We start from the raw sequence: 17,743 nt of genomic DNA, 5'->3' as shown, positions 1-17,743 counted from the left end.
TACTTAAATGTATGATCGAAGAGGATATTTTATTCATGATCTTGACATCGTTAGTTGATGATGATGATGATGATGATGATTTTGAGATATCCGACTTGATGGGTATTTCGCACATGGAATCGTCGTCTGGACTTGAATGGCTGAAATATTGCCGAAGCAGAGTGTGGAACAGCATTCTCCCTCCTCCTCGACTTCCACACATAGAAACATACACGCGTGTGTTCAATGTGTTGAAGCATGAATAAACAAGTTATACCAATGTGCGCTTGATAGTCATTTATTATTGTTATGAGACTGGAACTACACTTTGTTTTCCTCATGTAGAGTCATGCTGTTCGTCAATGTTCGACCCTTACATCGTCGCCGACGTACAATTCCGATGGAGATAACAATGAGAATATTTATAACGCGCCTTTTTCAGGCAAGATATCCTGCTCGAAGCGCAACAATCTCATCATGATTCCCCCGGATAACCCAAGCTGCCTGATAGGCGCGAGAAGGTTAATAGTGTTATTTCACCAATTTCTGCTGGGTGAAAAGAGGCAATTTTGAACAAACTGTCAGGAGTTAAGCTGCCAAACACGGTCACCCATCCATGGACTCTCCCCGCCCAACGTTGCTTAACTTCAACTGAATTGTGACCTGAGCGCTATGCACAGGACCTCACGCCACCAGATTAATTTATATCAACCCCCCCTGTCATGAGGTGCAGCAGAAAGCTATGTAAGATCAAAATGGGTGATTATCTTTATTCATGAAGAATGTAGGCCTCTGGCCAATGTTCATACAGGTGGTCAGTCAGCAGATAATGTATATGGCAACACAAATATACAGTATATAATGAATAATAATTTAAGAACAAGTTATTCGGGAGCAATTCGCATAAAAATATACATTGCCAGCTTTCTAACGACATTAACATCCGTTGATGCCAAAAGCATAATATATTTATTACACGTAGGGAATGATATAGATTTAGTAGGTATGTACTTCTCACGCAGTGTTTTATAGAAAAATGGTGTCATGGGAAATTATTTCAAGTAATCAAAAAACATGTATGAAAACGTTTGTGCATATGTATAGGTTGATTCCCACCGTACGGATGTTTTCACTCCGCCATGCGGCGTAAGACAAGGCGGTATGTTAAGCCCTCTGTTATTCATCCTATTCATAAATGAGTTGGTAACAGAATTAGAAAAATAGTAGACAAATGGCATTTTGTAAGCGATGCCATTGGCCTGATAAAGTTATTACTTTTGGCAGATGAGGTTGTCCTGTCATCTGATTCTGTTATAGATCTACAAAGAATTAAATATTTGGAATCTTTCTGTGATAAATGGGGCATGGAAGTAAATTTAGATAAGTAAAAAATCATTGCTTATCGCAATGATGGTTGTTTAAAAAAAATGACAAATGGCATGAAAGTGTGTTTTCCTGTATTTAGTATATTCAGTAAATATTCGGATATGTCACTTAAAACAGCCACTAAAATGTTGGACACTAAAATATTACCGATTCTTTTATATGGTTGTGAAATCTGGGTTATACATATCGAGAATACATTGAGAAATTTGTATTTCAACACAGTTTGTAAGCTGGACCGAGAGGCCTACAATACTGAATAAAGACTACTACTACTACTACTACTACTACTACTACTACTACTACTTATAACGGACACAACCCATTAAAACGTGGTATTCATCTTCGGTGCAGCCTTCACTACACACAGTGCACACCCATTTATCTATAGGAACATTAACATATGTACCTGTTTCTATTTTGAGCCCATGGGAACTGCAACGAAACTGTGCTATGGCCACGCGGAAATTTGCAATTGTTAATTGTTGGAGGTATAATTCAGTTCCAAAGGTACCTTTAAAGAACGTATAATTTCTAGTTTTAGATTAAGATAGTATTCAGTTGTTGCTTGCTGTTTGTTATCTAGCGCCAACAACAATCCGATGCAGGACACACACAGAATAACAATTTTGACATCGGAACATCTGACATCACACTGACCAGTAAATATTAGAGTGAGTGAGTGAGTTTAGTTTTACACCGCTTTTAGCAATATTCCAGCAATATCACGGCAGGGGACACCAGAAATGGGCTTTACACATTGTACCCATGTGGGGAATCGAACCCGGGTCTACGGCATGACGAATGAACGCTTTAACCACTAGGCTACCCCACCGCCCTAGTAAATATCAGAACTGTCGACGCGTAGATGTGGTGACTGGGGAATTAGCTCGGAATTAAGACGAACATAGAAAAATACGTTGATGAAGTGTGCATTGACAAAGACGAAGAATAGGTTGAGTTCAACCTTCTTAATTTGGTGACACAAGACATAGCAAACAAGTATACAAGAATGAGGTGGGTGGATTCCTGCTCAGCCCATTTCTTGACTCTCACTTTTCTGGACTATATAGTTTTTGGGCTTTTTAAATATTTGATCGATGGCTGTCCTGAATTAGTCACTATAACAGAACTATGAAAAACTATCGGAACAATCAATGGTTACATTGTATCGAGAGACGGAACAGATAGTTTCAAAAACAGGATGAAAATGGCTCAAACATCAACATTTTCTTTTGTGTTACATTTATTTTAACTTGATGGGATCCGTAAAGATCCGGGTTAGAATATATCTTTAGTAACCCATGCTTGTCGTAAGATCGTCAGGCTCGCAGACTTGGTTGACACATGTCATCGTAGCCCAATTTCGTAGATCGATGCTCATGATGTTGATCATTGTTTGGTCGTCTGACCCAGACTCGATTATTTACAGGCCACCGCCATATAACAGGAATGTTAAACTAAACTTGATGGTCAGCAAATGAATATGATGAATGGCTGGATAGGTATTTACAAACGACGCCATATTCATTGATGAGATTGGGTATAAAAAGATCACGGCATGAAATGAGATTGACAAACTAAATGTATAAAAATAGAACTGTAGAAAAAAGCAGAGTTAAGTGATTTCATATGGAAATGGGTCACACATGAATCTGGAACGTCGAGGCTGCACTATCCTCTTCTATGAGACTTCACATTTCTAAAACAGAACAAATATTGATCAAAACCGGTGAAATAAACTACCGGGAAAAAGAAAGTTATAACCGACTTCACTGGACCAGAAAATATAAAAATAATCGTATGTGAGATAATGATTAATGATAATTATCTTACAATCAGAAATCATTTTAGAAAATGACATTTATGCTACAATCATGCACGTGTTTTTTCACCAATGTCACACGTTTGGGTTTTTCACATTTTGAAAAAAAATGCACGATTCGTTTTCGGACAGCTTCGTTGTTATCGGGACCACGTGGCGTTTTGGCGTATGTTCTCTGCTTGGTTTCAAACCTGTAACTGCGCTTGTATTTTGTATACAACCACTTTAAAAGTGGTAACTTTCTCTGTAGAATATTTAACTAACACATACATCAGAAACAGCTGATATGTTGCCGGAAGGATCATATCACAACAGTGTACACTAGATAACGTTTGATGTCTTGTTATCAGTGTGAGGTAAACATACAGGAACACTTACCATGTTACTGAAAATATTTTCGTACTCGCACCCATGATTTATCAGCCAATGACCGTTCCTGTAGGGACTTGAAGGACACCCTGAAACTGTAACGAACCCATGTATGTAAGTGTAACGAGAGTCGTGCAACTACAGTTGAAATGAAATCGTTGTCTCCAGATGATGATGCCAAGCATGTCACATACCTCTGTGTATTTCTTTGGACCAGACATGAACCTGTGGAATTTTTACCATACGCCTTCTTCATTTTGGCATCAATGGCTTCTGGATATGGTTCCCAGCCATTCTGTTTGTCCTCCCTCTGCCATACGTAAGGTCTGTCGCCATCTTTGCTTGACAGGGCATTTGCAGTATCTAAGGAATGAAATAATATACTGATGAAAATATAACAATGTTTGTCTTATGCCATAAATAGCTGCTTACCATTACAACTAAATGCTTAAAGTTGTTTCTCAAACAAAAAAGAGCAAAACAAATGTCAACCCAGAGGATGTGTACAAGGGATTTAATAAAAAAGACAAACTAATTTATATTGCACCTTATCTTGCCTCCCACATAAATTGCGTTTTCTGATTGACTGAGCGCTCTTCTATTATTTTCAATGTACCCCGCTTACAAGCGACTAACATTTTCTATGTACCCCGCTGGGAATGAGAAACTCATTTGGAACTTCGTAGTAATAATTCTTTATCTCGAATAACATTGAATCACGTATGATGTACGGAAATTACCGATGTTTTGCGAATGCAAATCGATAGAAGGGAGATAACTCTAAATTTGCTATTCTTGTCGTCTCGTCGTCTGGTATTCCATACTATGATCCGATACCCGTGCTTCAAACAGTTCCAAATTACCATTGAGGTGTTCAGTAAGATAAATACGTTGTTCACTGGTCCCTCGGGGCTCACGGGTTGATGTACCTTCGATGTTTCTTTGTGTTCCCCTCGCCCTTTGAGAGTACTCCAGCCCATGTTCCCCTTGAAACCAGTGAACAACTTATAATGTTCATGTCAAAGCCCATAAACATATTTACCTTGACTAGTTCCTATGTGAGGATTTATCTTGGCAGTTGTTTCCAGGATGCACGCAATTGGGTCACTACAAAACAGTTATTCCTTCATGGAAATTACATTTTTTTATAAAACTGGAGTGAAAATGACGTTTGTGATAATACTGGACTGCATAGAAGACTTAATTTCAAAGACATGCCAGTCGGAGTTTGCATGTTTTTCACTTGCTCATCTCCCATGTTTATTTCCACAATAGATCCTGTTTGTTTCCAGGATGCACGCAATTGGGTCAATTCAAAACAGTTATTCCTTCATGGAAATTACATTTTTTATAGAAACTGGAGTGAAAATGACGTTTGTGATAACACTGGACTGCATAGAGGACTTAATTTCAAAGACATGCCAGTCGGAGTTCGCATGTTATTCCCTTGCTCATCTCCCATGTTAATTTCCACAATAGAAGACATCCCTGGGGGAGTTTTAGTATTAACATCTGTAAGTCACCGTGCGGTGTCACATTTCACAACGCGTGAGGCAAACATACCGAATAGCTATGTCCACCATGCCGCACAGTCCATATCTGTAGTCGTTCATTTCACCATTCTGCCATCGAACCTGTAACAATTATTAATTTATTTTTTTATACAATGAGATGCGGATTAAATTCGGCTTTGCTACGCAGGATAATTATCCAAGTGGGTTTAATACAATTGATCCGAAATTATTACTTTGATCTTTCTCAGGGTTCTAAGTAGTATCTATCACCTTGACTTTCCCAGGTGTGAGACGAATGATGGTGCCATAGCTGCCATGTCCACCGTCTTGGTTTCCATACACGCGATGCCATCCAGGGCCTTATAGGATATAAACACAAACATGTCTAAGATGGATGGAGGATGGAATTGTAAATTATTGCAAAGTTGATCGAGGTTCCTAATGTAGTTGGGCGGTGGGGTAGCCTAATGACCAAAGCGTTCGCTCGTTACACCGGAGACCCGTGTTCCATTCCCCACATGGGTACAATGTGTGAAGCCCATTTCTGGTGTCCCCGGCGTGATGTTGCTGGAATATTGCTAAAAGCGGCGTAAAACCAAACTCCTAATGTAGCTGTTCATTCTCATGTACTGGTTACATCACATGAAGAGGGTATGAAAATCAATAAGCAAAGTTTCATGCCAAATCTGACCTCTTTCGACCTGTACCCCTACTGCCACTAGGTTACCGCTGAGAACCCGAGGCTGGTCTTCCACCACAGTGACGTCATACTTTCCGTCATGACCATATCTGTAGTAGTTGGAATGACCGTTATCCCAGATCACCCAAACTATACCTGAAGAAAGGCAACACATCTGTTTGAAGTAAGCTTATGTAATGATTCAGAGTAACCTCTATATCAGCTTCACCTTCGGAAGAAGGTACACCATGACGCGAACATAGACATCTCAAAACTACTGATTTCCTTGTTTAAAATGTTATTGATGTGATATTGATCATCCCTACCACCAATCCAAAATATATTCTTGTTGCAGTAGATATGAAAAGCCATACTAATCTGAACCGCAGATATAAACATTGTGATATAATATATAAAACATTATTAAATCCTGAAACTAATATATTATTTTCACCTAGTTTGGCGTGGTTGTAGATAGTGCCTGGTCCTTCTGTATCCTGATTGCCCCACTCCCAGTCCGGGCCTCTGACCACCCTTGTCCCCAGGGGAGGTAGACCTGGTTCTTCGTTGATGTCATTCGAGATTGACGTCAGATATGACTCTATTACCTTGTAAATCTCCATCTGAAACAGACCATATAATGAAGTATTTATCATGAAATGGAAGACTTACCATATTCCAATCCTCAATATTAAGAAATCTCCAGTGAAAATGGACGTCCATTGACCTGATATCCAATGACCTGATGTCCGACAAAGTCATAAGTGGGAGTTTATGAATCAAGATCAACTATTCAAGTTGTTCGCGAAAAGGTGAACGTCTCAAAGACCCCACTGGCACCCGTCACAAACGCATGGAAAGGTACGCAAATCATCCACCTAAAAATACACATTCCATGCATATGAATGTGACACTGACCGTACTGGCCCTGTCGATGTCGGGTCCAAGATTCGAGAACAAAGACCGCAATCCTGCCACAAATATGTCCGTCTCATTCCCTTTACGGCTGACGTATTCGATGGCTTGAGCGGCAACTTTCTGAAAGTAAGAACAAAATCAAATCATTATTACACACACATCTTTACACCACAACACAAAACAGAAAGGACATTTAAACATTGTTCAATTTCGCTTGTATGATGTTTGTTTCACATCATGGATACTATTATATAACAAAATCAAATCATTATTACACACACATCTTTACACCACAACACAAAACAGAAAGGACATTTAAACATTGTTCAATTTCGCTTGTATGATGTTTGTTTCACATCATGGATACTATTATATAACAAAATCAAATCATTATTACACACACATCTTTACACCACAACACAAAACAGAAAGGACATTTCATTTAAACATTGTTCAATTTCGCTTGTATGATGTTTGTTTCACATCATGGATACTATTATATAACAAAATCAAATCATTATTACACACACATCTTTACACCGCAACACAAAACAGAAAGGACATTTAAACATTGTTCAATTTCGCTTGTATGATGTTTGTTTCACATCATGGATACTATTATATAACAAAATCAAATCATTATTACACACACATCTTTACACCACAACACAAAACAGAAAGGACATTTAAACATTGTTCAATTTCGCTTGTATGATGTTTGTTTCACATCAAGGATGCTATTATATAACAAAGCTGAAATAGAGACGGGCTTTTTGCCTTATATATTTAGAGATAAAGTCAATATCGGAAACAGACAAAGGACAATTGCTTACGCGCAAGTAATGAAACTTTGACAGCTGGACAAAGGACCCAGCATCTGTCACTTTGCCATCACATGCTAATGCCAGGGTTTCAATGCATTTCTAGAAAAGGAATCAAACGGACTACATAAGTCAATGAACATTATTATATGGCAGCTGTAATTTATCTCTCGATTAAGTCATAATAGCCTATTTGCGTATTGCTGGATTTGAAGTATCAACGGTGGATAAAAGTTGGATTATGAATTTCGACAGGATATATCAGAGACTTTCCAACATGAATATCGATAGGATATATCAGAGACTTTCCAACATAAACATCGATGGATATATCAGAGACTTTCCATTATGAATATCGACAGGATATATCAGAGACTTTCCATTATGAATATTGACAGGATATATCAGAGACTTTCCATTATGAAACTCGACAGGATATATCAGAGACTATCTATTGTGAATATCGACAGGATATATCAGAGACTTTCCATTATGAATATCGACTGGATATATCAGAGACTATCTATTGTGAATATCGACTGGATATATCAGAGACTTTCTATTATGAATATCGACAGGATATATCAGAGACTCTCTATTATTAATATCGACAGGATATATCAGAGACTATCCATTATGAATATCGACTGGATATATCAGAAACTTTCCAACATGAATCTCGACAGGATATATCAGAGACTTTCTTTTGTGAATATCGACAGGATATATCAGAAACTTTCCAAACGAATCTCGACAGGATATATCAGAGACCTTCCAACATGAATCTCGACAGGATATATCAGAGACTTTCCATTATGAATATCGACTGGATATATCAGAAACTTTCCAACATGAATCTCGACTGGATATATCAGAGACTTTCTTTTGTGAATATCGACTGGATATATCAGAGACTTTCCAAACGAATCTCGACAGGATATATCAGAGACCTTCCAAAATGATATCGACTGTATATATCAGAGCCTCTCCATTATGAATATCGACAGGATATATCAGAGCCTTTCCATTATGAATATCGACAGGATATATCGGAGACTTTCCAACATGAATATCGACAGGATATATCAGAGACTTTCCAACATGAATATCGACAGGATATATCAGAGACTTTCCATTATGAATATCGACAGGATATATCAGAGACTTTCCAATATGAATATCGACAGGATATATCAGAGACTATCTATTATGAATATCGACAGGATATATCATAGACTTTCCATTATGAATATCGACAGGATATATCAGAGCCTTTCCAACATGAATATCGACAGGATATATCAGAGACTATCCATTATGAATATCGACAGGATATATCAGAGACTATCCATTATGAATATCGACAGAATATATCTGAAACTTTCCAACATGAATATCGACAGGTTATAGCAGAGAATATCCATTATGAATATCGACAGGATATATCAGAGACTTTCCAACATGAATATCGACAGGATATATCAGAGACTTTCCAACATGAATACCGACAGGATATATCGGAGACTATCCATTATGAATATCGACAGGATATATCAGAGACTTTCCAACATGAATATCGACAGGATATATCAGAGACTATCCATTATGAATATCGACAGGATATATCAGAGACTTTCCATTATGAATATCGACAGGATATATCAGAGACTATCTATTGTGAATATCGACAGGATATATCAGAGACTTTCCATTATGAATATCGACAGGATATATCAGAGACTATCTATTGTGAATATCGACAGGATATATCAGAGACTTTCCAACATGATATCGACTGGATATATCAGAGACTTTCCATTATGAATATCGACAGGATATATCGGAGACTTTCCAACATGAATATCGACAGGATATATCAGAGACTTTCCATTATGAATATCGACAGGATATATCGGAGACTTTCCAACATGAATATCGACAGGATATATCAGAGACTATCTATTGTGAATATCAACAGGATATATCGGAGACTTTCCAACATGAATATCGACAGGATATATCAGAGACTCTCTATTATTAATATCGACAGGATATGTCAGAGACTATCCATTATGAATATCGACAGGATATATCGGAGACTTTCCAACATGAATCTCGACTGGATATATCAGAGACTATCTATTATGAATATCGACAGGATATATCAGAGACTTTCCATTATGAATATCGACTGGATATATCGGAGACTTTCAAACATGAATATCGACAGGATATATCAAAGACTATCCATTATGAATATCAACAGGATATATCGGAGACTATCCATTATGAATATCGACAGGATATATCAGAGACTATCCATTATGAATATCGACAGGATATATCAGAGACTTTACAACATGAATATCGACAGGTTATATCATAGACTATCCATTATGAATATCCACAGGATATATCGGAGACTTTCCAACATGAATATCGACAGGACATATCAGAGACTATCTATTGTGAATATCGACAGGATATATCAGAGACTATCTATTGTGAATATCGACAGGATATATCAGAGACTATCTATTATGAGTATCGACAGGATATATCAGAGACTATCTATTATGAATATCGACAGGATATATCAGAGATTATCTATTATGAATCTCGACTGGATATATCAGAGACTCTCTATTATGAATATCGACTGGATATATCAGAGACTTTCCATTATGAATATCGACTGGATATATCAGAGACTATCTATTATGAATATCGACTGGATATATCAGAGACTATCTATTATGAATATCGACTGGATATATCAGAGACTTTCCATTATGAATATCGACAGGATATATCAGAGACTTTCCAACATGAACATCGACTGGATATATCAGAGACTTTCCAACATGAATCTCGACTGGATATATTAGAGACTTTCCATTATGAATATCGACTATATCATACGGATATGGACATAATACAAGTAAACAAATGTAGAGTTGATCATGGAACCAAACATTTACCCTATCACAGGACTGTCCTACTGAAACCAACATTTACCCAATCACAGGACTGCCCTACTGGAACAAAAATGATTTCATCAGGTAGATCGTCACTTGGCTGTCTACTTCTGACCTCTCGGAACGCCCATATAATCCTATTTTGGTCCTGTGGAATGGAAAACGTGAAGCTTATTCATAGATGCCTACATGAAGTTTACAATGTAATCGGGCCGGTGGGGTAGCTTAGTGGTTAAAGCGTTCACTCGTCACGCTGAAGGCTGAGGTTCGATTCCCACATGGGTACAATTTGTGAAGCCCATTTCTGGTGTCCCCCGCTGTGATATTGCTGACATATTGCTAAAATTGGCGTAAAACCATACTCAGTCAGTCAGTTACAATGTAATCAGAACATATACGGCTGTGCTTCACCTATTTGATTATCCCATTACGTATTGCTTTCCTTTATGGATTAGAGATTACACCAATAAAACTATGCCATTTCTGAGGAAAGGACTGTGACAGTTTGGAAACGTTGGTTTAGCACCTGCACACTGATCCACTGGGTGTCCCCGGCAGTTTCAGGCAACTCAGCTGTGGGCTGGCCGTCGGTCAGGAATATCATTCGTGGTCGAAGCTCCATTCGATTGTTGACTCTGAAGATGCCACCTTTCACAACACGAAACCGTTTCAAAGGAATATTGCATTTACCTACACCCTTCTTAAACGGGAGACAGTGACATACGGCGATATATATCAATTATGTTCATATTCCGAAGTTTGGTGACATGTATTTATATTATTAAGAGTGTGAGTGAGTTTGGGAGAAGTGGTGCACTCGTGCCTAATCCCGTTGTCTTTTGGACAATAAAATGTGTTTAAACCAGTGAATTTGGGTTTTACGCCCGAATAGGAAATAATACAGATATTACTATATATCTGTAACACCTTCCTTACACAATCGAGTCTTAGCTAAACAAAGCCCACATTAATACCTCAGTCGGGACACAATTGTACACCATAACCTAGGTAGCATATGTAACCTGCCAGGCTGCACTAGTCAGCTGTTACGCCAAACTAACTCATGCCACAGAATCATCACGGAGGTTCGGCCGTTCCAATTAAACGGTGCATTTAGTGCCAAAGACACAGGTGAAATAAGAACACAGGTCAAGTAACATACCTTTTGCAAGTGCTGCCATGGAGACAACCAGGCCTTCATGTATCGGTGAGGGACCTCTTGGTGTTACTTTCTCTAGGAACACAATGCAGACAAATCAGATGACGTTCCAATCCCATATACCCGTGAAGGTCCGGGTTGGAATGTGCTTTCAGTGACCCATGCTTGCCATAAGAGGCGACTAACGGGATCGGATGGTCAGGCTCGATGACGTGGTTCACACATGTCATCGGTTCCTAATTGCGCAGATCGATGTTCCTGCTGTTGATTACTGGATTGTCTGGTCCAGACTCCATTATTTACAGACCGCCGCCATATAGTTGGGATATTGCTGAGTGCGGCGTAAAACTAAACTCACTCACTCACTCCAGTCCCATACAGTTCATGTCAGTCTTTAACGAGGTTCGTGAAGAATACATTAAAACATAAACATGTTCAAGTCTAACATATATAATATTTATAGATTAGCAGCTCAAATGACGGTAATATATGCGGCAAGATGCATAAAAGGAGATACCTAAAGCGTCTCGGAGGCTTCCATAGTCATTGGATAAGTGATGGATCACTTTGGCTCGACCCCCGAAGGTGACGAGGGCAATATTCTCTTCAACATCATGTTGTTCTGCAATGTCCTCGATTCCTGTAAATATGAAACAAAACATTTGTGACCATAACATTGTAGCCCTGTAATGCCTGTAGTTCCAGCGAAGCAATTTGATACAGATTTAAAGCAGTAAGAAATACAGTTGAAAACACAATAAGCATCACGCCCTCTACAACTTTGTCTACCTTGTGAAAATACCTCTGTAGTAGACGTAACACAGACATCAGTTTTACGTTATATTGTAAAAGATATTGATACCTCACAGTTTGTCATTATTGACATCATCGTGGCCCTGTCATCTTCTTGATAAGGTTTCCAATATGGAGCGCACGCCTTCTGACATGATATACAACAAAACAATGGTCCGCTTTAAGCTATTACATGCACAAAATAAAATATATTTTTAAGATATTACCATTTATAAAATCAAGAGTAATTTTCTTCATTTCTTGAAAGGCTTCTCCTCGCATGCTTCCAGACGTGTCCAAGCATATAATAGTATCGAGGGCCAGATCATGTCTTGGAGCAGGACATTCCTCTGAAACAATTAGCCCTTCAATGTATTCAGGTATAACGGGTTGTACTATAAATGAAGCAGAGTGAAGCTTTGTGTGCAGTGAATACATACATGCGTTATACAGATAATAATATGTTTACCTTAGTACACTGACAAACCTGTATAATGTAAACAGCAAACGTTTCTTCTCCAATAGACGTATCATGTGAACGACAATACGACACACACACACACACACACACACACACACACACACACACACACACACACACACACACACACACACACACACACACACACACACACACACACACACACACACACACACACACACACACACAAAAACACATGACAGTAGCTTGTTCCAGATTAAATCCGTGATTCATAGCAAATAAAACTGACAAAACACAAAATCCAATTCCACCTGACCAGCACGACTTACCTTCTAACAATGCTTCTTCAGCACTTTTCCATATTCTGCTCCAGTGCGGGCTGTTTCCAATCGCGCATTCAATCATTAAACGCAAAGCTTGTCCTTTTGTTTCATTTCCTTCGATCTTCTCCTTTTTCGGTTCCCCGCTGACAAGTAATATAACAAGATTGGTCAAACACTGAATAAGGTAATACTTCGTTTGGTTTAGGACTTGCCTGGCATTGAGGTATATAAAGTAATTGTTCTCAATTTCAATCATGAACATGCAAGAAATATACATTATATATAATTACAACTGTAGATGCCTACGCTACGAGGAAACTGATGTAGTTCGTGGATGATATATGATGGTACATTCCAGTAAATCCTTACCATGTGTCAGGTGTTGATGTGTATGGGGGCTGGATATTTACTGCATCTGACTGCATATCAGAATAAGCATCCTGTCGTGACGGCATGTAATTATAGCTATACAGCATGTCCTCGAGAAAATTCATTGCTTCATCAGAGGCAGCTGCAACCCCCCTCCTCGGTTCCTGGCTTGCTTGTTGTTCTTTGTTAAGTGATCTGCATTGTGCAATGGAAGCGTGTCCACGTACTGCCTGGCTTCTGTTTTCAGTGGTCTGGTACGATTTCTTGTAGGAGTATGGCTTTTCGTATGTTGGCTTCCTGACGGGATATATGCCATCTACTTTTCCTGGAAATTCTTTGTTCTCTGTGCTTCTCACCCGTGAGTCACTATTTTGATTATAAACATTAGTGTCATTTCTGAGATCGGGAAACTTTCGTTTTTGTTGAAGAACAGGTCTTTCTCCAGTTGGTCTACTTTGCCTATACCCCAACTCGTCATGCTCATCCTCAGTGTGGTTTGAGGCTGCAGTGTCCGATTCATTTGGCAATACCATCTTCTCATTGACTGCCACATCATCACTGAGGTCCTGGTTTGATTCTCCTTGTCTTTCTTCTGTTTCCTCTTTACTCCCAACACTTACTTCACCCAATTCCCTAGCCACCGAATCCTCACCCTGTCGCCTTTCCTCATCGTTCTGCTCCTTCCCATCATCGCCATCATGGCCCTCCTCCTCCTCCTCCTCCTCCTCCTCCTCCTCATCATCATCATCATCATCACCATCATCATCATCATCACCGCTAAGTATTTCTATTACTGGACGGTATGCTGTTCCTTTAGTCGAATTAAGCGACGAAGCATCTTCAGATGGGTCCAAATCAAAGTCAATAAGATTTCTGACTGGTTTATGTTCAATATTCTCCTCTGAGGCTGAAGGTTCAGGAGCTTGTCTTCTGCCGTTTGGGAAGGCCTGTGAGATTTTCATAAGTGAAGCACGTATATTTTCATATTGCTGATCCTGATCGTTGAACTGTGACTCCATGGTCTGTCTTTGTTTGAACAGTTCGTCTTCAATACTGGTGAATCTCCTTTCTATTCTGGAATGTATGGCGTTCGAAGTAACATCATCTTCTGAAGAATACCTGTTCGTGTACGTGAACGAAAATACTGATTAGTGAGGGGGAATGTGGATACACATGGTAAAGTGCTTATATAAATGTGGAGTTTTCATAAATGTGTATTCCCTATTGAGTATTGTTGTACAGTTATGACATTGTTTGGACTGATATATTTAAATGTATATGCCTCGTTCTTATGAATAAAAACATAAACACCGTTATTTGTTATGACAGAATGATTCATGAGCCTGACTATGAGCCTTGTTCTGTAAACAGTGTAATACCTCTGTTCGTTTGTGATAAACTACTTCCAGCCTCAGCACTTTGGGATTTCCTTTGACGTTACACTGGCACGACGTGGAGGCGGCGTTCCCCAACTCACCAACTCAGTTTTACTATTACATATCATATCACTTACCGCGCTGAGTTCAGCCTTCTTTGCGTTGAATCATCATTATAAGCCCTGTGAAAATACCGGCACCAAAGGCCGGTTTCCATTGAAACACTTTTTGATTTATGTATACCAATGTGCAATCCCTTTAAATCCTGTAATCCAGTCGCCTTCAGAACGAATTCTTTCACGATTATGAAAACCTTGAACTTCTCACGCAAGAGCATGTTCCTGTCTGAACCCACACAGTGCTGGAACGTCAGAACAAGTGGGGCGTATTCCACGTGGGTCAGCTGAACCTGGTGTGCCGTGAGCATCTTTCTGGTGAAGTCATGTAACGCTGGGTGATCCTTGAGGAGGTTGTTAACATGGTCGGGGGTTATGACTGTTGACTTGTGGTCACCATTTGCTTCCGACACTGTAATACTGGACATCTCATTCCCAATATCGGTGTCGTCCCAGTGCAAGTGAAAGAGCTGCATGGATTCTGAAACATTATACAATATTACAGAGTGCATAGTTTGTGTAAGCACATGTTCGTCACCAGCTGTAGTTCAGTGTTTGTAGTATACAACAGATGACAGACATATAAAGAACTATATGGGGAGGGCATTGGACGTGTCATTAAATGTATTTCCTTAAATCCCAAAGTGAGATGAACGTATATACATTGACCATAAATAAAGAAAAATAATCTGGTGAACATTTATCATTTCCTACACCCTTACAATACACAAAGCACAATTTCAATGCCACTGCTTTTGTGAAGTTGAATGTCATTAGATATGTGCTAGTATAGCAGTAACTACTGTAAGTGGCATTTTAGAGTTGGCATGGTGAAGAAACAACTGTTCTGTGGATTGACAACTTTGTGGATTATATGGATTGATCAATTCCAAAATGATGTCATTAATGCATATAACTTGTTCCTCTTTAGCAGTAATTAATATTGGCATTGTTGTTTATATACATTGTAGCAAAATGAGTGAGTGAGTGAGTTTAGTTCTACGCCGCACTCAGCAATATTCCAGTTATATGGCGGCGGTCTGTAAACGATCGAGTATGCGATCAACAGCATGAGCATCAATCTACTCAATTGGGATACGATGACATGTGTCAAGCAAGTCAGCAGGCCTGACCACCCGATCCCGTTAGTCGCCTCTTACGACAAACATGGGTTACTGAAGAACAGTTCTAACCCGGATCTTCACGGGTTTGTAGCAACATGACTGGTGTGTCCCCTACCGTTGTGTTGTATGTCAACATCATTGTTTGTGCATATGTCAACGACTGCACAGCAGTTCCTGTTTCCTAAACAGGCATTGTCTGGCCCAAAGTGACGGAAATGTACCGCGGATACAATACCACTCGGTTCCTCCATGCCCGTTAACTCTGTAACAAAATCCGGGTAATAAGCAGAGCAGATATACAAGTGATTAACAAGTGCTGTCATACATTGAGATTTTTAAATGATAACAAAATATTAATGCTATGACGTACACAGAAACAGAACATTAATAGGACTCAAACAGAACATCGACTGCCACAGAACACCATTTTCAAATAAATTCACCATTCACCAGTGAAATAGGTACATATATTTTTTTCCTGTCATTATGTCAACCAAAGTAACAGCTGAGATAAAGATACCTTGATTCGTACAATTGTGTTGTATTCGGGTTTAGTCTGGCTGGAGTTATGGGCCTTTATGAGTCATGGGATTTCGATCGCGCATATTCACGCTCGCGATGTCAGTCACTGGATTGTCTGGTTCGGACTCGATTTAGTTACAGTCCGCCGTCGTACCTCCTGAATATTGCTACTGAGTTAAACAGCAAACGAACGAATAATTTAACGAGTACTTTAATAAGTGAAGAAAAACGAAGCCATCACTATATCACAAGGGGCGTTTAGACGATGTTTATCCGGCATAGTATTCAGACACATAACTAACATATGTATACAGCAAGTTACTTATGTACAGTACCTACCGTCAGTCCTGTAGCCAAGGGCCAGAAGGTACTTCTACTTTCCCTATCACGGCTTTTCCATGGGGACTATTTATAGACGTGAAGTGTGTTGTCCTGGTCAGGTTAAAGGATAACTTCCTTGTTTTACAATGTTCGCCTACCAACGAAGTAATTAGTTACATAGAAATCGCTCATACAATTCAGCATACACAGATACATATTTAAGAACTCGGTTTTTGTGCAGGTAACAGTTCCTGTGTTTGTATTCCATTGCATGCCTGCTCAGCGTGTGATCAAGGACACAATTCCATGTCATAATGTTTCTTACTTTAGAGATAACTAAACTGTGCACCCGGGGCTCAGCGACCTGGATATCAGCTTGCAGAAAGCATGGCTCAAACAGCAGTGTGGGTCAATAAATTCAAACTAAACACACGGGAACAATAGCCACCACGATATCTGCTCAGTATTCAATTATTATACGTCAAGCAATAAAAGATAGCGAATGGGCACTGCATGTAACATCTCAAACAATAACAGAACCTATGCTATTTAACACACATTACTTCTGCAAATTTGTTGCGTTTGAACCATTAATATTAAACCCAGAGTTATAACAAAGATGACGTTATACTTAATTAGGTTTGCCTAAGAAGGGTTCATGTGTATCACGCTGTCCTATGTAGCAGGAGCAAAATCAACACCATCATAGGGAAGTATAACATGCTGAACACGG

The 17,743-nt window shown here is 39.1% G+C and overlaps 1 protein-coding gene across 3 annotated transcripts; it reads right to left on the bottom strand.

Moving 5' to 3' along the window:
• Window positions 1-735: 735 nt before the first annotated feature.
• Window positions 736-17,651, bottom strand: LOC124280412. Of its 3 annotated transcripts, none has more exons than XM_046716339.1 (20): window positions 17,029-17,651; window positions 16,283-16,429; window positions 15,065-15,524; window positions 13,552-14,670; window positions 13,189-13,325; window positions 12,645-12,767; window positions 12,143-12,265; window positions 11,629-11,700; window positions 10,993-11,114; window positions 10,507-10,614; window positions 7,501-7,590; window positions 6,668-6,787; window positions 6,204-6,372; window positions 5,762-5,905; window positions 5,341-5,429; window positions 5,120-5,190; window positions 4,599-4,663; window positions 3,751-3,919; window positions 3,566-3,651; window positions 736-3,064 (listed from the first exon to the last, which is right to left on the bottom strand). In XM_046716339.1, exons 2-19 carry the CDS (start codon window positions 16,416-16,418, stop codon window positions 3,570-3,572), a joined length of 3,399 nt encoding a protein of 1,132 aa, XP_046572295.1. In that variant the 5' UTR covers window positions 16,419-16,429; window positions 17,029-17,651; the 3' UTR covers window positions 736-3,064; window positions 3,566-3,569. The 3 variants fall into 3 exon arrangements, with proteins under 3 accessions (XP_046572295.1, XP_046572296.1, XP_046572297.1); XM_046716340.1 differs by lacking the exon at window positions 17,029-17,651 and adding an exon at window positions 16,779-16,967; XM_046716341.1 differs by lacking the exons at window positions 736-3,064; window positions 3,566-3,651; window positions 3,751-3,919; window positions 4,599-4,663 and adding an exon at window positions 4,789-4,867.
• Between the last annotated feature and the right edge of the window lie 92 nt (window positions 17,652-17,743).

The sequence above is a fragment of the Haliotis rubra genome, unplaced genomic scaffold (genome assembly GCF_003918875.1).
Source record: "Haliotis rubra isolate DU_JTF1 unplaced genomic scaffold, ASM391887v1 Scf267, whole genome shotgun sequence".
Lineage (NCBI taxonomy): Eukaryota > Metazoa > Mollusca > Gastropoda > Lepetellida > Haliotidae > Haliotis > Haliotis rubra.
This window is presented reverse-complemented; position numbering and strand designations above follow the sequence as displayed.

Coding starts and splice junctions, on each gene's coding strand:
- LOC124280412 (XM_046716339.1), bottom strand. CDS start 16,418: ATGGAGGAACCGAGTGGTATTGTATCCGCGGTACATTTCCGTCACTTT. Junction 13,326..13,551: donor ACATCAACACCTGACACATG/GTAAGGATTTAC, acceptor ATTACTTGTCAG/CGGGGAACCGAAAAAGGAGA. Junction 3,652..3,750: donor GTCCAAAGAAATACACAGAG/GTATGTGACATG, acceptor GGTTCGTTACAG/TTTCAGGGTGTCCTTCAAGT.